Here is a 21815-nt window from a genome sequence, read left to right as displayed (position 1 = left end):
GATTCCTAAGTGTGCAAAATCTCTATATATTGCTTATTCACTGTGTAGGAAAAACAGCGTAGACTTTTACTTCCTTAACTTTTTAGATAGCGACCTTAAAAGTGTGTGTTTTCTTTTGTGCATATATGTATCTAGTTTTCTGTGAATAAGAAGGTTATATTATCCAGTTTATTTGAAAAGAAAAAAAGGTTTTGTCCTAAGGCCTTGCAAAACAATATACTACATGTGTAGTGACAATGTCAGAAGCCTGTGAGAACATTAATAAAAGCTGTGAAATATTAAATTGTCCCTCTTCGACATCAACTAAGATTTTGCCTTTCTTACCCTCAGCTGTGCTTATGACCAAATCAAAATGTAAGAAAATGAAATTATTGGTTATATTATTGGTATCGGTCATGTTAAGCAGGTAACTATTGGTCATTGCTATTGGCGGAAAAAATATTCATATCATCATCCCTAACGTTGACCAGTACAGTTCCTCACCAGGTGATCAGATCATTAAGGCTCAGCACTCACTCTTTAGTTTCTGCCCTGCATGTAAGAAAAAAGGAAAATATCAAGACGAGGACACTCTCTGAGAACATTCTTGAATGTGAATAACTAGAAACCAAAGAAAGAAACACGATCCTTTCATGAAGCCGTTCTACCTCTGTTGACATCCTCCTCTCCCCAGAACATCACTAAATGAACATCCCTGAGAGTCCATGTGAACAAAGACAACATCGAATCCTTTTCATCTTTCAGCATGACTCCATTTTTATGTCATCTGGCTGAGCAGCACGCTGAGAATCAGCAGTGGCTTTAATAAGGTCCACCAGACAGTGCTGCAGGATGATACATTACATGTAAGTGGCTGCAGTGCAGAGATCCAGCTGGCCTCCGCTGCTCTGTTTGGACATCTTTCACTCCTGCAGTGTAATATCTACCAGGTGTGGTGTGTGAGGCTAACACACAGAGGTGACAGTGCAGTGGAAAGAGAGCATGACTGTGGAAAGTGACCAGAAGTGGATGGCAGGTTTTGGTAAAACAAGTCAGTTTAGATACAAACACGCAGCTCTCACAGCTTGAATTAAGACTGACGTAAACTTTTGCATAGGGCAGTTCCCAACAATGACATCACCTGACACTTAACATTTTGCACTTCTGTCCATTTGACAGATGTTGTCCAATCACATCCTCCTTTTAGCCCCGTTTAGTTCTCTGCAACGTCTTGTGGGAAGTATGTCTCCAGCAGCTAAACACTCCACCATGTTCACCAGGCAGTCGCTCACTCTGTCAGAAGTCATCTGGTGTGGACAGGTAGTGTTCAGTGGATTTGTCACAGGCTGCAGCTGTTGCACAGCGTGAATGAGTGCTGAGGCTAAAACACATTAGTAATGTTGTGGACAGTCAAAACCAAAACAAAGAACTGAAAGATGCTAAAATGCTCCATAAACCTACATTAAAAAAAAAACCAGTTAAAGATCTATGAAGGTTTATTGCTACAAATAAAACCTTTCACAATACACTCAGTCTGTCATATCAGAGGTGTCGCGTCAGTTAAAGCCGCCTTTAGCTGATGTTGCTGCGTTGCCTGTGTGTGTGAGGGGGCATGCAGAAGGCACTCAGCTAGCTGTTCCCGGTGTGATGCTCTCATGTTTGTTGCAAAGTGTTTGTTTGTTCAGTGTGTTTCTCGTGTGCTTCCTGTGTTTATCTTGCAGAGTGATAAGAGGGACACCCAGGGCAATGGCTGCATCACAGGATTCGAGGTCTTGCTGCAGAAACAGCTGAAGGGGAAACAGATGCAGAAAGAGATGGCCGAGTTCATACGAGAAAGGTATCAGCGTTTTTCATCAGCCATCTCCCCCTATTTGTTTTTTCACACTTCATCTTTGGTAACCATGAAAACCATACAGTTATCATTAAAACAAACCATTTCCTCCTTTTTTTTTCTGCTCATTCATGTGCATCACTGTGTTGCACAACGCAGAAAAACGCACATGGAAACAGTCAGATTGCGTAAAGGCTGTGTGGTAATGAAACTCTCTACTTCCCTCTCAGGATAAAGATAGAAGAGGAGTACGCCAAGAACCTATCCAAGCTCTCCCAGATCCCTCTAGCAAGCCAGGAAGAAGGGTGAGTGACCCTCCTCCTTGAAGGATTTTCAAGAGGAGGACAACCCTCTCGTTGTAGAGTAGCCTGTCACACACACATGGCGGCTGCACCGAAGATGTGAACCAGTATTCAAAAAAATGACACGTCAACACTTGGACAACAAGTCTTTCCACTATGCAGCCTCTTTGGGAATGAGGCTATAAATGATGTGTTTTGGGGCTGTTTCCTCCACAGTAGGTCTAGTAGTAATAATATTAAAGTGATACTTTATTGCACCGTGGAGGGCATATTTCTTACCAGTGAGGTCAAAGGTCACAGTCAGCTGCAGAGCAACAGTCATGAAGCTGGTAGAGATTCAGTGTCAGATGATCTGGGGAAATTTATAAATGACCAAAAAGAAACATTGCTTTGAAATAGAGTTACGAGAAACATGAGAGTGTGCTGAAACGAGTAAAAAAAAATGATTAATTTAAGTAATTTATCAAGCAAAAATGTTCATTCAACACTGCTTGGGAAAATGTCAAACTATTGTGTCACTGCCTGTTCGTGTTTTCTTTGCGCCGCTCTGTTGCAGCAGGGTATCATTACTAACGTTATCAAAAAAGAAAGAAAAGCAGGTGGGCAAGATGAGAAGAGCTTAGCTAACTTGAGTTTGTGGTGAGCCCTGGTAATATGTTTCAGTTCAGGCTGTCATCACACAGAGGTCCGGATTTAGAGGCTGAAGGCTGATATGAGCAGAAAGTTTGCTTACATTAGCAGATTTAGCGAACATTACGCACTGGTCCAGTAATGCTGTTACAAAAATGTGTGTTTCTCTCTGTTAGAAGTTACATGATCGATGTTTTGAGTGACTGCGGTTGGTGAATGTAAATGCTTATGTGGAATTAGCTGGCCAATTAGCCAGTCGACAGACAGAACCTCAGCGAGTGAGCCAGCCAACCGGGCGAGACATCCCGGTGTGCGTCTGGGTCTGGAGGCTCTGTCAGAGATGCTGTGAAACAGTACGGCCTTCCTGTAAATCACTGCATGCTTTGATCTCTGTCCTGAAGCATACTTCACTTATTACAGTTAGAGAGAGCAGAAGAGCGGATGGAGGGAGGACAGGAGGAACAGAAGTAAAGGAGGGGGTTCAGAGTTGGGACAGGGGTATTGAGATTTGAGGAGGCAGACATTTAGTTGTGTGTAGAGGATAGGGAATGCAGGGAAACCCTGCAGGGAGACAGAGTTTGCAGCCACTCCTCTTTTCTCCAGTTTGACAGCTGAGGGAATATCTCGCTGAGGGCAAGTCTTTGTCTGATTCTCCTAGGGGACACAGGAACATGGCAAGTAAACTAACAGGAAGCTGAGAGGGGCCCTGTTGGCTAAAGACACCCACAAAGAGAAGAAGCTGTGATTTGTACGGACACCGTCTAGGGCATCATTATTAAACTTATCTTTATTAACAGATTCCTCAAGGACACAGGCAGAGTGCATAGCAACCTGTCAGACTGTCACTCGTGCATCACAGCTCTAACATAACTTCTAGAAAGAAGAGGATCTCATTTGGTCATTTTAATTGAACACATGTCATCATCATATTCATCATCATCATCATCATTACCTTCATGTTATTCTTGCTACATCTTTTGAGCCGTATTACGATAGCATTAAACATAAATGTTGCTAGGTCAATTATATGCTGCACATATTAAATCGAAGCTAAAATATGTTGTGTTCATTGATTAATCACTGCTTTCACTGTTGATAATGCAGTATGACAAGCTAGTAAGCTAGTTTTTTATTCCCTTGGTGCAGAGAATGCTTTCTCATCTGGCCAGACCACCACAGAACACTGACCACTTTAAACTGTGTCACAGGAAGTAAGCACAAAAACAAACTAATCATATCATCATAAATCATAAAATGGCATACGGCTCCATTTTTACGTTTTGTTCTAAGTGAGCGAGCTGCACACCTTGTGGGCCGGCCGTGCTCATCTGTGCAGAAGTTCAGTTCCTTGTGTTGAACACTAGGGGGCGTACGCAGACTAATCACAGACGTGAAACAAGACTGCGCGGAGACGAGGCGTAAGGTGTTATGCTGCTACAGTGTTACCTGGTCTGGTAGCCTACGGCCAGTTTGTCATGGTAGCTAATGTTAGCTAGTGTTAGCAAGGTCACTTTGCTAACACTGCAAGTCTTCTCCACCTCGGCTATTGTGGTGTGACATTCTGAATTCAGAAAACGTCACACAGGCTCTCTTTACCCTCCTAGAAATGATGAGTGTGAGCACATTATGTCGCATTTGAAACTTTTACATCTGACCAAGAAAGTGGGCAAACTCTGGTGCAGATGAGACAGCATGTAAACAAGGTTTAGCTAAGCTTAACCTCCCTTGCACTGTTAAAGATAATGCTCTTCATATTAGCATGGTAATAGAGGCTAGAGTGGGTTGGAATTGTCCCATATAGAATCCAGATTATGCCAGCCGGCTCAGTCTGCCCACACCCAGAAAAGTGCAGCACAATACTTTCATTATTGTGTCCCTCAGGCCAGCTCTGTTGTCAGACAGGACAATCACTGTTTTGTTGGTCAGTTCCTACTCTCGGACCGGCCGCAGCCTAGAACCAGCTGTCTATTTATTCCTGAATTTACCATTTGTTTGGTAGAGATGTGGCAGTGAGGCGTGTGACCACTTTATATTGCCTCCAACCATGCACTGTATCAGTTCTGTTGAATGGGGGAAGTACATTGCAGGAGATTAGCTCTCCCTGAGGTTGATGATTTAGTTGATTTTGTGTCACTGGGGACTGTAAATGCTCTTCACACTCAGCAGGTCACATCTGGCACACCTACAGTGTCAGAGTGTCGCAACTTTTGCAGCTTTGAATCATCAGATATAAACAAACAGCTGTCTCTGCTCTCGCTCATGTTTTTAAGGTGGACATGCATGAGCTTTCGGTCTGGTCTGGCTCAAGTTAATCATACTAAAGACAGCGTGAAAAAGCCTCTTCACATGCTTAAAATATTAAAACAACATGTTTGGGCGGCACTTAGGAGCAGCGTCCACCAGCAGTGTCAGTTAAGGAGAGAAAAGATTTGATTTGATGGGAGGAGCAGCTGGATGGGATTACTTAAACACGTGTTATGCCTTTAGTGGTAACATATTCTGTTCATACCCACTGGAGCAGGAGGAGGTCATCATAAAAAAAAATCACTGATTTAAAGAAAATTATATTTTGCTAGTGAGCCAGAGGAGTGGCTTTACATTTTAGCTGTTGTATATTTGTAGTAAAAAAAAAAACCCACAAGAAGCGTGAAAATATCAAACAAACAGTCTTATATTTATAAGCTCAGTTACAGAGAAAGTCTAGTCTGTGAGGTTCAGTTTGGTCCTCCAGATGGTTCTAGTGAAACAACAATATTAGTAATATTTAAATTAAAATACAGTTTTTATGCTGTTTCATTTTTATGTGGGTTAGAATGTTCTTTAAAAGTATAGGATCATTAACTCTTGATTGTTCATATTCACAAAGTGACACAGTGTGCAGGAAGTCAGTAAAACAAGGAAACTTGGAATCCCAGCACAATTTTGCATCAATACAAAACAATACAATACAGTACAATGCAATACAATACAGTACAACACCATTCATTTTTCAGTTTCACTCCAAGTGAAAGGGTTTGAGCATCCCTGCACTCAGCGGCAGTAGGAGAGGGAGAGACTCTGGTTCTGCTGTATCTGCCTACTCTGAGCAGCATGCATGGGACTGAATTACAATATAATAGATTTAAATGTATGTCTCACCTTTTCCCCGATGCTCACTATCAATTGCCAGTCGTTAAAGTTGCGAAGACGGCCTGAAAAGTCTCTTAATGTAGCCACAAAGATGTAACTGCTTTTTAGTTTGAACTTTCTGTCATCGTTTTGGCGTGAAGAAGAGCGTTTGATCGGAGGAGCAAGGAGAGATTCACATATGATCTGCCTCTGAACCTATATGCATGCATATGTAAGTCATCTGATTGTCCTTATTGTGCTACAGTGTGCATCACAGCTTGTGCGTCATTGTTGTGAGACTTGGGGAAAAAATTGACCTAAATATGTGAACGTACATTCAAAAAAATAAGGTGTGTGAATGTGTGAAAGGTGGAAAGTAATGTATATTTTTTTCATCAACAGTGATGTGTAAATGTGTGTTTGGATTCAAAGCAGGAAAGTGTAATTGAAGATGGACTGTACACTCAGCTATGTAACGCGTGTGACGCTAAAGTGTTGATGCCAGAGAGTTGCAGGTGCTGGACTTCACTCGGACAGTGTCAGGAATGTTTTAGATGTCAGTCAGGGGGAATTCCACACGTGTCTTCCATTCACAGCGACGCTTTGAAGTAACCCGCTAACCCATAAAGAGCGTCAGTCCTGGACCCAGAGCCTGGAGGCTGTGACTGCCTGCCTGCCTGCCTGCTGCACGACTGTTTCACCGTCCTCAGCTTGAAGAAATATGAAAAGCTCTCTGCCTCTGTCTTTTCCTGTCAGAGCTGATCATGAATCATTCACTTTCTTTGAATAGAAACAAATGGGTGGCCTGTTAAGAAGACAAGTGTTGTGTGATCGTTGCGTAATGTTTATCAGCTAACTTCATTTGAGCGTTTATCTGCAAAACAATACGGGTCTTCTCAGTGTTATTGCCCCCAGCTGTGTTGGAGAGCTGAACTCTGGGCTGAGAGAAGACGCTGAGCCGTATCTCATGTCCCATACGTCCTAATCATCTGTTGAACTGGCTGTGGACCTCAGCTCAGCTCTGTAGATTTATTGGTTGCCTGTGTATCTGTGAACTTTTGCACCAGCTCTGCTGCTGAACCCCATCTGTGTATGTGTGTGTGTGTTGGTGTGTGTGTGTGTGTATGTTCCCCAAGTCCCTGCATGTCTTTATATAAAAGTGTGTGTGGTCCTTTCTTGTGTAAGATATTAAACACACACACACTCTCCCCCTCACCCTCCCTGTTATCTGCGTCAGGACTCTGGGGGAGGCTTGGGCCCAGCTGAAGAAGAGCCTGGCAGACGAAGCTGAGGTTCACCTAAAGTTCTCTTCAAAGGTAATTCATCACACTTCTCCCCACCTCTAATAAGCTGCCACCTGCTTGATGCCCGTACCGAATTTTCAGGCATATCTGTAAGGAGATAACTATGTACACACCGACCGTATCACGTGGAGGGTGCTTTGCTGTGTTTGTGTTGTAGTTCAGACTCGGGCTGATCTGAGTCACCAAGAACTTTAGTCCTTCTTTTTTCTTCATGTTCACTGTTTTAGATGACACAAAAGCGTTACTACGTGTGTCATAAATTATCATCATTATATAGAAAAAACCTGAAACCCAGTGACCGAGCTTTCAGTTTCGGGTGAACTGTTCCTTTATTGTGGATTGTGTCACATCAGGACCGGTGGATCTAGTCAGCAGTGTCAGTATCAGCTCTCCTTATACGTAATATATACAATGTAAGGTAAGGTTTCCAGCCCTGAGCATCACACAGCACTGGCCCCCTCTGGTTGTACAGTATGTGATTCCATATTGAATATGGGCTCTGCAGCCTACAGCACATGACTCACAGCACAGGCAGCCTGCCTTCAGATGTAATTACACACAGTGAAGGGCTTCCTGATGACTCTGTGGGCTGAGGCACACACATATGACACTGAGGCTTGAATCAACATCTATCACCCGCCATCTTTTCACGCCACTCGAGTCGTGACTGCCTCTGAGTGAGGAAGACTGAAGGCTCAGTCTCAGTCAAAGAACTTAGCTCAAGTGATCCCCCTCACCGCTATCTTGGAGGGGAGCTGCTCTTAATTTTAGGGTTGTGAAGAGCCGGATGGGTTTGTCATGAGAGTAAAGAGAGATAAAGACCAGGGCCCGTATTCACAAAGAATCTTAAGGCTAAAAGTAGCTCCTAACAGGCGAATTTAGGAGCAACTCCTAAAAATAATGGGCGTGTCAGTTGTAACTTTAGGACTCCTAATTTTTGAAAATAAGAGTTATTCACAAAACATTTTAAGCCTAAAAGTAGCACCTAAGTCTGGGAGACCTTTGAAATAGTCCAGAGGACTCCTAACTCGCTAAGACCTGGTCACAGCCGAATGTTTTGGAGACGCTAAATGACAGGGAATTATTAAAACGATGTTGGATGGACTGTGAAGGGATTGAAGTTGTGGTTGAGTTGGTGAGGGACACAATAACGTCCCCAACCAACTGAAACAATCCAATAACGCCGCAGTTAAAATGTTTGGCAACACTCCGGCATTTGGCTACGGGGAAAATGCAGCTCTTTGCACGGGACTATTACCTGGGGACCTCAAGTGATTTAGAAATTACCCCACCACGTCTGTGTTTCGTGCGGCGCATTCACACAGGATAAGCGAAGTCTGTGTTTTAACTCTAATTTACTGACATTACCCCCCGGGTCGATCGCACCAGAGCCCTTACTGGAGCAGCACAACAGTTAGATATGGATATTTTTAATATAATAACTGTTGAGCCTGTTGAAAGATGGAAAAATGTTCCTTACCGCATGCTGCCATGCGTGTAATCCATTTTGTCATCTTTGGAGATTTCGCTCTTCTGATGAGCCTCCTGAATTCGCACACAAAATGCTGTCTAACCTGGAGGTCCCCACGTTATACTAGTCCCGTGCGAATAGGGCTTTTGTCAATCGGAAAAAGTTGCATTCCAGCAATACACAAATTGTCTTTGACGCACATTACAATATACTGGACATTGTTGCGAAATGGCCCAGATCAACACACGATTCCCGAATTTTAATGGAGAGTGGTTTGACGCAGCTTTTCGAGCAAGTACCGCTTTTATTGACAATTCACGTTTTTCATCGCAATCTTCTAATTTGTAATTTTTGTCCGAAACGTTTTTGTTTGGGGAGGGGTCAATTAATTCTCCTCATAAATACATTTCTTTATCCAATATCTTTCCATAGGCTTATGTCATGGGCTTGTAGGCAACTTCCTTATTTTCACTTCATGCATTGCGTAGCCTAAATGACTTTTCAATGGGCTGCACTGTCACTCAACAAGCCAATCACCGTTGTCACCGCCTCTAAGTGCGTCCTTATAAAATGACGTCATCCATAGTAGGGGTGTCAACGTTTACAATTTTTTCTACACGTGTAAACGGGGCTTCTAACCGACGTGTACCCGGTTACACGTCGGAGATTTATGATCTCTTTCTATCGCAGTTGTGGTAGCACCGATGCCAGCAGCAGTCTCTCCCTCCAACTTGTTCGGGTGTTTCCATCGCAGGTGGTTTAGCATGGATCCCGTGCTGTTGTTGTAAGCCAACTTTGCCTGACATAGCCTACACTCAACTTGATTTCCACTGGCAGTTTGTTCAAAAAACACGCAGTGCTCCGCTTGTTGACCACCGCCATTGTGTCCCCCAGTCAACTTGAAGTGATGTGACGCCACATTGGCTGTGGCTGCGGGTTTTTTTTTTTTTTTATATCAACGTAACATTGTGCCCCATTCATCTATTATGTATGCGGATAACTGCGCTAGTGGGAATCATTTAATTGTATAGTTAGTTAATGTTATTATCTGAAGCTTTCAGGCAACATTATCTTACTTTCACTTTTAAAAAATTGCGTCCGTCCAATTTTCCTTCGGCCGTCGGTATCAATTTATAGCGGGTCGGCTCTGGTACGGAATGTAATCTGTGCTACTGTCGGAAAACGGGTCGGATGCGGTGACCCGTGCAGGACTCTGCTCTAAGTGACCATTTTAATCCTCTAGCCAATTATCAAGCTAAATATCCAACATGCTAGTTAACGTCAAAGACTGTGGTGGAAGACGACGGTAAAATGTTTCCACTAGATTTATTTATGCCTGAATTTTTAAGGTGTGGCGGCTTTTATTTTGCCGTGGCGGTGCGCCACAGTCAATTACATGTAGAGGAAACCCTGAAAAGTATATATATTGATGAGAAATTAACGAGGAGGAGGAGGAGGGAAAAAAAAGACGTGTAAACGGTTATTGATTTTTCTAAACGGTTATGATTTGTTATCCGTGTACCCGTTTACACGTGTAGACGTTGACACCCCTAATCCATAGCAACAGAGAGTTACTTCTAGTTTAGGAGTTTTCATAACTAAAAGTAGGTTTCAGCAGCTTTGTGAATTACTTTTAAGAAACGACTCCTACATAAAAACTTTTAGCCCGATTTAGGAGTACTCCTAACGTTAAGATAAAAGTCTTTGTGAATACGGGCCCAGGATTACAGCTGGACTGGTGGAGGAAATGGAGGAGGTGATGTTGTCCTCCAGAGATGCACAGATGTGCGGCACAGTTCCAGGTTCTGTAGGAGAAGGAAGGATTTGTGTAGAAAAGAACTTTGAACGATTGTTTCCAATGCGAGTGCAGGAGGGAGCTGCAGATCTCCTCCATCACTGACGGCTGGGCTACAACAACACATCACTTATTAGCATCAAATAACCAATGAAGTGCTCGCCGCCCTTTTTGAAAAGTGTTATCGTGTCACATTGTCAGAGCGGTACATTTTCCTACTGCGTGTCATTTAAAATCGGAAAATAGTTCTGATTGGCTCCCAAACTCACACGTTTTCTGATGTGAACTCGCTCAGTGTGAGAGGATGATGACATAATGTAGAAAGAAACTACAGGGCGCGGAGCTAATTATGTTTTTTTGATAATTCAATCAGATGGATAAAGGGGGGATTAAAGTGATTTCCCTTTTTTGATTGACAGCGTTATCATTACTGAAACCTACATAGTTTGATTGTCTTCTGACTTGCGGCTGGTGACAGAAGTCATTTCACTTCAACTCCACTTTAAATGCAGGAAGAGTTACTGTATCTGCATCTGGAGTCATACTGTCGTCCAACACTCAGTTCCACGCTTAGTTATCAGGAATCTGAAAGTAATCAAAAGTTGTGCATGTTTTTGGCCAGTGAACACAATGAATCATCACTGAGTGACACCAAATTGAAATTCAGCTGTGTGCTATACCTAATCGTTCCTGTTTTTCTATCCTACCACAGCCTGAGTTGGGGAAATACAATAAAATTGAGTTGAAATGACTTTTCTGAGACATTCTTTTCTATATTTGTCCTGTTGTAAACTGGCTGTCCTCATGTGACACTGTTCAACTGAATGTGATAAACCGAGGGGCTGAATACAGCTCTGGTCGTCTTTATTTCAGCATCAGTGTGAGCTGAGCAAGCTCCTACTAACAATGTTTTAGCCTCGCAATGCAAAGCTCTGGTCAATATTTAGAGGGAAAACCCAAATACAGACCTCACCCCTGAGGAAACAGGAAGGACGAGCCAATGGGATGAGCAGAGAGCTCAACAGTGAGGTTCTGGAAGTGAAAAACCCATTCATATCCCATCTTAAAACTCTCTGTATAGGGATTTTATATAAGAATCTTTTGATACGTTAAAGAGGTCATATTATGCTAATTTGCAGGTTGATACAACTTGTACATACTTATTTGAACATGACAGCCACCTGGACGTTGTTAAATCTTATTCCATGAAGTTTTTTTGCAGGAAACTTTTTTTGCAGATAAAACAAGTAACACATCTCACTCCAGGAGACACAAAGCTTTTTAACATTAGGAAGGTCTTGAGCTGTGAGGTTAGCTTTTCATTGTCATCCCCTGGTCAGCGTTAAATTGTTGATCGTTTTTTGTCTGAGCAGCTCCAGAGTGAAGTGGAGAAGCCTTTCCTGACCTTCAGGGAGAACTTCAAGAAGGACATGAAGCGGTTCGACCACCACATCTCCGACCTGCGGAAGCAGCTGGTTGGTCGCTATGCATCTGTGGAGAAGGTACACACAAACACATACAGACAGAAGGACGAGCACAGCAGCTCTACTGCAACACAGTTCTGTCCCTCTACTTGGCAGCAGCAGAGTTTCAGGAATCATCTCGCTGGTGATTAAAATTCCACATCCCTGCCATAAGCAGACGGCTGTTTCCCGTCCCTGGAATGTCTTCCTGCTTTTTGTACATGTACAATGAAAAGCAGTCGCCTGAAGCCTGAAGGCAACTGCAAATCTTTCTCACATCATCTGTCACATGAGCAGCGTTGGCTCAGAGAGGGGACAAAACGGTTCCTCTCTGATGTACTCATCAGATGGACAATTGAGCATTTAAAGCAGGATGGGAAATAAGATGCTGGTCATGTATGAGACAGCTCTGACACTGGATGAAGGATGAACACTGTGTGTAGCCGACTGCATTATCATTGTGACGAATGGTGACAGACTGTAACATTATAATAGCTGCAGACTTTGGTTGGAATGATGTTTGTTTCTGGAACACTACACATTTGTTTCAGAAAACGTCTTCTTGAGGGAAAGTAGATCATTTACTAAAAATAGTATCATAGGAGGTTCGCTTTAGTATAAAAGGTTCTCTACATGTGCAGCTGTGAGACCTGAGTCTGAGATGCTCTGTTCCTTATCCCCAGGCCCGTAAAGCTCTGGCAGACAGACAGAAGGAGCTGGAGCTGAAGACTCAGCAGCTGGAGATCAAACTCAGCAACAAGATTGAAGAAGACATCAAGAAAGCCCGCAGGAAATCCACTCAAGCAGGTCAGAGCCAGGGGTCAAAGGTCAGACTGCCGGGTCACTGTGGAGTCGCAGTCTCACTCAGGTGTTTGTTGTTAAGGGGGGGGGAGCACTGCCCATCAGGCTCTCACATGTCTGTGCCTGTAATACACAGTGTGACCAAAAGTGGCTGTGGATTACTGATACGAAGAGATTTCAGTTCTTGTCAATTGTATTTTTCTATAAATGGTCCTGCCCTCCAAAAAAATCCAGCTTTCAAATGTTTCCTCTGTCTTTACTACAGAGGGAAACAAAAAAACACTTAAAACACTTTACGTTCACCGTCTTCTGTACAGGGAAACCCGGAATCGAATAGAATTCTTGTTAGGTGAGAGCTCAATATTTCAGCCACTAAATCAACACGACTATAAAGGCTTCACACCACCATTTGAAATGAGAAACTCAAGGTGAAGTAAATCTGCACACATTTTTTCCATCTCGTTCAACTTTGGGAAACTCTGATACTGGTGATCAATCCCCACCTGTTCTGACAGTGTGTGTCGCCCTTTGACTGACAGAGAGCCAGAGTCCAAGATGGAGGATGCTATTTTAGCTTGCAACCACTTCTATTTAACTCTTTTCTGTCAAAGTAAAAATTGCTCTGTAAAGACGCATATTTTTTTAAAACTTCAGTAGTACCAATACATATCTTAACACTTTGTAAACTGTCTGACTTATTGTCCCTTTAGCAATGAAGATACCAAGTTTTCTCCCTGATAATGAGCAAAATTCGAGGCCAGTTATGATTATGATTGTGACTGACTCACTGAGCGAGTTCCCAGCTGACTAGTTTGAAGGCTGTTGGCTCAGCAGATGAAGCAGTTCACCAACTTGCTCTGCAAATAGTCACGAGATCATCAAACTCTTAGCACTGTCTATTTTGTGAGAATGTGTTGATGAGACTCTAGCCCTTTTTAGATAGAAAAGGCAGCACATTTGCTCCAAGGTAAGGACGGCAATGTGACGGCCTGTCTTTCTAAAACGGAGGCGTAATATTCCTCCTTTTCCAAAAGCCGCCTCTGAGGTAGGCGTAAACATGTGACGTGACGTGAAGCTCGAAGTTGAGCTGTGAACAGCTGACAACGAATTTGTCTTCAAATAAGAGCTTTACATTGCACCCCACTGGAGTTTAGAACTGGGTTCTTAGCGGGGGGCTTTTAATTTGAAAGTAGCAACCGGTCTTAGCTTGCCGACACAACAACAAGCTAACACATCCAAACAGCTACAGAGACCGAGGAGACGCTAGCATCTCCTGGATCTCAACGGCTGTCCAGTGGCTCATCTTAATGTCCGCGGATTAAATGATGGACTGGCTGCTGTGATCAGCTGTTTCTTGGTTTTAAAACTCCTCGGCTGTGGGTCGCACAACAGTGCAGGTCATTGACACCTCCGCCCACCTCACGCAGAGGCCGCCACATTGCCGCCTCGTTTTTAGATAGCAGGCAAGGTGGAAAAAGTGTATTCTCCGAGGCGGAAAATCGGTGGACCAAAACAGACCCCCGATTTGCCGTCCTCTGTCTAAAACCGCAGACCGAGTCGCCAAAAGGACGGGCAAATTGGCGGCTTGGTGCCCTGTCTAAAAACGGCTATTGTAATGGATCCTTCTGCTTTTGTTGCAAACACGCACACTACTCCAACTTTGATTGGTTGCCTTTCAGGGTTAGGTTGGTTCTGTTAAGGCATGAGCAGTGAGATCGGTTAGAGTTGGGGTAAAGGGATAAGAATATCATGGTGACAATCAGAAAGGGAGTAGGAAAGTCCACTGCGTTCCAGCTCTGGTACAGTTTTGCACAGTCATCCACCGTCCGGTCCCCCACCGGCTGCATTTCTAGTCCGGCATGGGCTGCACGGCCTGAAAGTTGGAGTTGCGAGACAGCTGAGGTCGTAAGACCGAGGAGGTCCCGCGATAAATACATAATCGCACAGGACCTCAGTTAAATGTATGTGTTATAAACACAACAACACAAAGTGTTCCCAACCAAAGGATTAGAAAAAGAGCTTGTATTTGTCTCTTTTTCTGAAATTTTCGTTTTGGCCTCAACACGAGTGTTTTATTTTGAAAATTTACCAGAAGTTATGATGTTGTTTCGGTGTACATACTGTGCTGAATTTGGCTGAATTGCTGCGTCGTGCTCCGGCAGAAAGAGAAGCCCTGTGTATCTGCTCCAGCAGGAGCTGGGATGGAGCAGATACGCAACGCAGCATACCCGGTGGAAGTTAACACATAGACTAGAGTGAAACCTATCAGCTCCATTGCCGTGGCGGAGGGGAGCTGGACCGGACATGTATCTGGTGGAATTAAGCCTTTAGACAGACCATTGTTTGGCCTCTGAATCAGTTTTCAGATTTACTGAGGTTAAGATGAACTTCTTTATATATTAGGCAGATAATGCTGTTTGGAACACAGTGGTACTCTGTGCAGCAGATATGTGGATCTGGAATTCGTCACTCAACCTATAAAAGTCCATCTGCACCAGATGTAGGATTCCCTGTTATCAGGGATCATCTGAGGATGATAAGCAGTTTGTGGTCAGTCCAGCTGCAAATCAGACTCCACCACCAGCAGAGCTTATTCAGCGGAGTAAATGGTTAACTGACTGGACTGAATCCTCCTCCAGTGTTTCTTTAGCCCTTCATTGGAACGGTCAATGGAGATCGGCTGGGAACCCAGATACTGTGTTTGTCTTTTCACATGAGTCATGAGCTTTATCAGCACTTCGAGCCAGACTGAGAGATTTCTTTTAAGGCCGGGATGGAAGAGGAGGGAAGAAGTGGGGCCAGAAACATTCTCTGTCTGTGTTCACAGCAGACTGGCAGAGGCGTGGACGTGGACTAACTCTTTGGTCCTTCGGGGAGATACTCACACATACACGCGTATTAATAACCTGACTGCAAAAATATCCATCCCACAAAGGCATTACATCTATTGTAGGGATGTAGAGTGTGAAGAACTAGTGAACATACTTCATATTACGCTCATGTCTGCATGAAGATTGGATAAATGTAGCATAGAGACTTCACCACTTGAATCAGGGTACCCTTCTCCAGGGTGTGAACACAGAAAATGGAGGGTAAACTGAGGCTTAAAAGAACCCTCTGATGTTTCACTGTCATCTTTGGTTTCTGAATCTGCTAGAGAATGTAAAGCTTTACCCTAAACAGAGGGAGTTTATAAATGTGACGGGAACAACCTGTCTGCCCCTCATCAGCTGTAGTTACATACTCGTCTTCAGTTTTCAGTGTACATTCACACTCACCTAAATCAAGACTTCAGCACTGCTTTCCCAATTGTCAGACTTCATTACGCACATGTCATTGTCTCACCTGCAGTGCAGCATGTGTGCATATTGGGTCAGCTGTGAAAACAGTCTGAAGGAGGGTGTGAGAGGAGCGAGAGGCGGGTGGAGGAGTAGCACTAGCAGCAGCCGCCTTGCTTTGTAAAACTTTTAATAGGTGTGTGACCTGAAGAAAGTGACTGGCTAAGAGTAAACAGATGTCGGCTCTCCATGCGAGTGTGATGTCATGACTCACGACCACACGCTGTCACACACAAGTACGAATCCTCCCTCCAAACTGGCTCTCTTCACACACACAGTCAGCCCTCCTCCTCGCTGCTTATACAACCAGGGAGAAAAACAGCAGCAGTTGTTGACGGTGCTCATGGCGTCTGGCTGCCAGGGATGATGACTACAGTGTGAGGGAAGCAGAGAGGTGACTGATGCGAAAACAACTAAAGCATGGCATCTGTCTTCTCATAACAAAGACTCATTATCGCTTCAAGCTATCGCTGCATTGGATTACGCAAGGCTTTTGCTCATTTATGTCTCCGTATAGCAGGGATTTCCTAAAGTTTTTATATCAGCTACTTCAGGCCACGATCACCCTCATTGTGGAGCTCATTACTATTGTTTTTTATTCTAAGTGAAGCGCTTTCTTCACATGTTTTGAAGGGTTGGAGAGCTGATGCGATGGGCTTATCTGTGGCACAAACAGCAGCTCTTTTGCAGTTTCTTCTGATTCGTCTCGACTTCCTGCTCAGGAGAGTCTGAGCTTACCTGGAAACACTGTTTACTGTAAACTGTGCTGCGACAGCAACACAAAGCATTTTGATGTGAAAATCCATCCAGATCTGTGCCTTTAATCAGAATCGGCTTTAATGGCCAACTATGTGCAGACATACAAGGAACTCTGGTTTTACACTACCAAGAACAACAGCAAGATAAAAACAGACATAGAGAGACAGACACAGAAGTATTACAAGCAGGTGAAAAATAAATGTATATTCTGATGTGTTATTTTCCAACCCGAAACCCTCTTAAATCTGCTGTTATCAATATTGTAATATTAGCAGTATATCTAATAACTATGTGTAACATGATAAACCCACATAGAATTATCACCTAGTGCTGCAGTTCCTCTCAGCTCTCCGGAGCATTTTAGCCTCTTTTAGCACATTATATTTACTCATTTATTGCCTACAATGTAACAGAAATGGCTTACCTAACACTCTAGTAGCGTTATTGTCGGTTGAAGTTGGCTGCTGTTTTCTGCAAAAAGCTCTGAAAACCCACAGTACACTACATGCTGAGCATCAGGCAGCAGACACAGTCGGTGATGAGCTGGTGCGTGGATTCATTTTTCCAAGAGTTGATGGAAACCAACACGGAGCTAAAAGGAGCATGAATGTTGAACTTACATTTGTCAAATGGCTCAAACATGGTTTCAAATTATGCTAATTTTGTGCCTGTTGGAGGAGCAAATACCCAAGTTACTGCTTACCTGTTTCAGCCACGTGTAGCAATTGCAACGTTTGCAGAACAATTCATGATTTCAGTCACAGCCAGGTAACTATCGTGAATACTCTCGCTGGCCACTAATGAAAACAGACATGCAGCGTTATGCTCACATGGATTTACTTGCACATTGATGAGAAGAAAAGCCGGCTCCAGGTTTTGCAGCGTGTAGCTCTTAGCTCACATGCTTTAACAAACTTTTGCATCCGGCCCTGCACCAGCACAGAAAAGGTTCAGTTACATCACACACAGAGGGAGTGTAACTTCATTCTCTGCTCAGGACGTCATTACTGTCAGCAGGGGCGGTTCTAGGGGGGGGGGCAACAGGGGCCAGTGCCCCCGTAACTCTGAGTCTGGCCCCCCCTGTGGCCCCCCTGACAGGGAGTCTGCATTAATAATACAATGACAGATTTCTTGCAATGATTTTGTTCTGAAGGGAAAGGCAGAAATAAAGTGTCTCAGCAGTTCACTACCCAATCAAAATTGCTGAAATTGTAAACACTGCTTTGTCTGAATGAGGGATTTATCCTTTTTTCCAGGTTGTAGGTGCCCCCTAACCAAAAAGCCACTGACTGTCAGTGTATAAACTCTCGTGTATTAAACCTTAATCATGACTTTCGGTCCTGTAGGTGTCAGGAAACAGTGAAACTTCATATCAACAGTCACACTGGTGTGGATCTGTCAGGTTATGGGACACTCTGAAGGGCCGCCTTCATCTAAAAGTAGCACACAACATTAGTGTGAATAATATGAAGTAGCAGGTGTGTCAGCAGACATTTAGTGGAGCAGATGATCCTCTGAAGAACAGAGTGATCAGCATCATTTCCTCTCTGATTGAATCTCCCAGATGATTAGTGTGTGTTTGTGTTGTCGGCAGGATACAGGCTGTGACATTAATGAAAGGACAGATTAGATCTTTCCCTTTATCATGGCTCATGTTATCATAATGAAATTCACTATCAGTCCAGATCGTCTGCACTGTTTGGGATAATCGCATCTGCTGAGAGAAGTGGAACAAATACTGTACATGTGTTGAGACGCTGCCGCCTCTGTGAGTGAATAGCTGGGCACCAGCACCACCTACTGGAGAAAATATGAAACAAAGTTGGCAGAGACATTTTTGCAGTCCGTATTTCAAGTCTTTCTTTTTGTATTCTTTGTAACAGGAGACGATCTGATGCGCTGCGTCGACCTTTATAACCAGTCTCAGTCCAAGTGGTTTGAGGAGATGGTCACCACAAGTCTGGTAAGAAATCAGTCCCAAAATTGAGCCAATGAACACTTTTACTGTCTGACCAACCACGAGTGCCACATAATACACTTGACTTACCAAATGCAATAAAAGGCTAGAAAAACACAAATGACTGGAAATAGATAAGGTCAGGTTAGGTCATACACTTATTATGTTCATGTTTGTTGGTGTCAAATATTTATTCTAAGCACATTCCTAAAGGAAAGCACCAGGGCTCACTGAGATTTAACATTTACTTCAAACACTTAAAAGTGCATGCTTCATTGTCTGCCTGTCGTCTGCTGTGATGATTCTGGTTAAGTTCATTGTAAGTCCCCTGTTAGTGCTGTAGACTGTTGTTTCTGATCAGCGTAGACAGATGGAAGATTTCTCTATGATTCAACTGCTCTCATCCTCAGGAGTTGGAGCGGCTGGAGGTGGAGCGGGTGGAGATGATCAGACAGCATCTGTGTCAGTACACCACCCTTAGGCATGAGACAGACATGTTCAACCAAAGTGTAAGTACAGCTTCAACTCCAACCACGACTCTCTGTCGAGTGATAAAGAGTAGAGCTGTCGCTTTAACAGAAAATCCTGTTCTTTCATCTAGAAACAGCTCATGTCACCTGACCCTTCACCAGCACGTAGAGCTGACAGCGATAAACTTCATAGCCTATTCTATAAAACAGTTTTTAAACAAAGACTACATTGTTACATTGTTGTTAGGGTGCTGCTGTTCTGCATGTTGGCTCACTCTCACACACACAGTCTCCACCACACTAAATGGAATGGAACCTTCATTAATTGACATTAATTAAACCTGTGTTCACCTTCTATTTTGTGTCAGTACGGCTGCTGTGAAAAATGTCTGTGTAGTACTGCACACATCTAGGATTGTTATGCACTTTGCAACAGATGTTTTTTTGAATGCACAGTTAGCATATTATATATATGTTGTACGTTAAAAGCAACCAAATTTCTCTCACGGGATGATAAATGAATCGGATTTCAACATTATGCATCACCTGAGCCGAGGCAAACAAAACACATGGGCGGGTTTATCTGATACTTTGACTGACGGCTGTTCTTTTTTTTGTCCAGACGATGGAGCCGGTGGACAAGCTCCTGCAGTGTGTGGACCCGTGCAAAGACAGAGAGCTGTGGGTGCGGGAGAATAAGACTGGAGAGATCAGGCCTGTGGACGTGGAGATCTGACCTCAGCGCTGTCTGACAGCTCTGCATATGCACACTTTTACCCCCCCCAGCTCACACTGAAGCAGAGGCTGCAGCCTGAGGCCTGACTGAAATCTGCTGGGATCTTCACTCCCCCCACTGATCCACTTGTGACTCCTAACAGACTTGGGGACGATCAGTCAGCGCTCACTGGCTCTTCACATCCCCACATTAGCCTGCTGAGGACGAGGGCAGTGTTTGGGGAGTTTAGTGAGTGAAGATGAAGCGATGAATGAAGATGTCAGGTAGCAGCAGGTTGTAGTTTTCTGTTTATGCACGATGATGTCAGCTGAGACGGCACAGGAAAATTGGAACCATGAGTGTGAATTGTGAGGCGAATGATCGAGAAGCATCAACGGTGAACTTTGAACACATGTAAATGTTGAGTAGCTTTCTGTCACGCAGCAGCGTAGTGCTGCAGCTGTGTGTGTGCTTCAGCTCTGTGAGGTAATTCTCTGACTCACTTGTGACTTCAGAAGTGGTTGGCAAAAATGATTTAACAGATGCTGCTGAGCAAGATGCAGTCTGACCTTAGAGTGTTGTATTACTGTATACCAGAGTAAGACTAAACTATTTTAATACTAATATCCACCATATGCAGGTATTGACTGTTTGCTTAGCCCCACCCCTTTTGTTACTGTTGCTACACCTAACAAAAAAATCAGCTTCCGATATCTGAACTGTGTTGACTATAATCACGACTGTTGAGTCTAAGCTAATGCTAACATTTTTCCCCAGCTGGACTTTTCCTGTAAGAGAGTGTGTCACATCAGATGTTAACAGACTGGTGATCGCCATAGAAGACATTGAAATAAAAGTGTTTTCCCTGACAGTATGTGCAGAAAAGAAACAGTATACTTCACTTCCAGCACACTAACGTTACACTATACAACAAGTCTGGCTACATTTTCTTGAGTGGGAACTTCAAAGAGCAGGACAGGAGCGCTAACGCTCAGCATGATCTTTTTTTTATGTAACCTGTTAAATCACTTCATAATTATTATTAGCTAATGATATGCCCCTTGTCTTTGGAATTGACTCTGGGTTACTACTACAGGTCGTAAATCAAATAGTATGCAGTAACATGTGAACGTTAGCAGCTCACACTAAGCCAGATAAACACTGGGTGTGCTCCATTCCTCACAGCTGTAGCTTTGATTCTCAGTGATCATCAGTCATTGTTCAGGGTCGGGGTTAGCCGACTGTCAATCGCTGAGGACTAAAATCACAAATCTTCTTAATTCCTCTGAAAGAAATCTGAAATCTAAAGAACATTCCCACCTGTGTTTTACTTCATTCATAATAAGACTTAAAAATCATCCAATTGCACTTTATAGCCAAATGATTTTTTTTATGAATATACTGTAAGTTGCTGTTCATATGAAATTGATTCCAGAGAGAGCTTACTTGTTACACATTTTATTTCTGAATTGGGAGTGCGGTGTGTTCGAGGGCAGCCTGGTGTAAATATATGGGATGTGTGATTTCCAATGAATGGAGGCAGTGGAGTGAAAGGATGTACAGTGCAGTAAATAGTAGAATCTTACAAAAGGACATGGTATACATACATTTGGTACTGATAATATATGAAACATACAAAGTGTTTTATATGCAGTAGATAGCCGGCCCTCTAAATATTCAGCCGTTTTGGATCCAGTGTCAGTGCTGCCGCCTGCAGACGCTAAATGTTGTACAGAATGCTCTTTCACCACCATGTCCTGATCAGTATTACTGCTTAGTATTACTTGACTATTGAGAAACGAGGATGCAGATGCTTTTGTACATTAACAGCTAAAGGTTGACATTTTTCATTAATAAAATGAAAATATGTATCTTATGTCACAAACGGCTCC

The 21815-nt window shown here is 43.3% G+C and overlaps 1 protein-coding gene across 1 annotated transcript in view; it reads left to right on the top strand.

Annotated features, from left to right (window-relative positions):
- The window catches only part of LOC115570870 (growth arrest-specific protein 7-like), a 44993-nt gene extending 23181 nt beyond the window's left edge, over positions 1–21812 (top strand). Inside the window, exons 6-13 of the mRNA XM_030399645.1 lie at positions 1701–1816; positions 2041–2115; positions 7088–7166; positions 11794–11922; positions 12567–12690; positions 18665–18744; positions 19149–19247; positions 19831–21812. Of these exons, the coding sequence (XP_030255505.1) occupies positions 1701–1816; positions 2041–2115; positions 7088–7166; positions 11794–11922; positions 12567–12690; positions 18665–18744; positions 19149–19247; positions 19831–19944 (816 nt within the window). The 3' untranslated portion in view covers positions 19945–21812. The remainder of the gene's footprint in view (positions 1–1700; positions 1817–2040; positions 2116–7087; positions 7167–11793; positions 11923–12566; positions 12691–18664; positions 18745–19148; positions 19248–19830) is intronic.
- Positions 21813–21815: the final 3 nt, after the last annotated feature.

This window comes from Sparus aurata, chromosome 20, assembly GCF_900880675.1.
Source record: "Sparus aurata chromosome 20, fSpaAur1.1, whole genome shotgun sequence".
Lineage (NCBI taxonomy): Eukaryota > Metazoa > Chordata > Actinopteri > Spariformes > Sparidae > Sparus > Sparus aurata.
The sequence above is the reverse complement of the archived record's forward strand: the minus strand, read 5'-3'. Positions and strand labels throughout refer to the sequence as shown.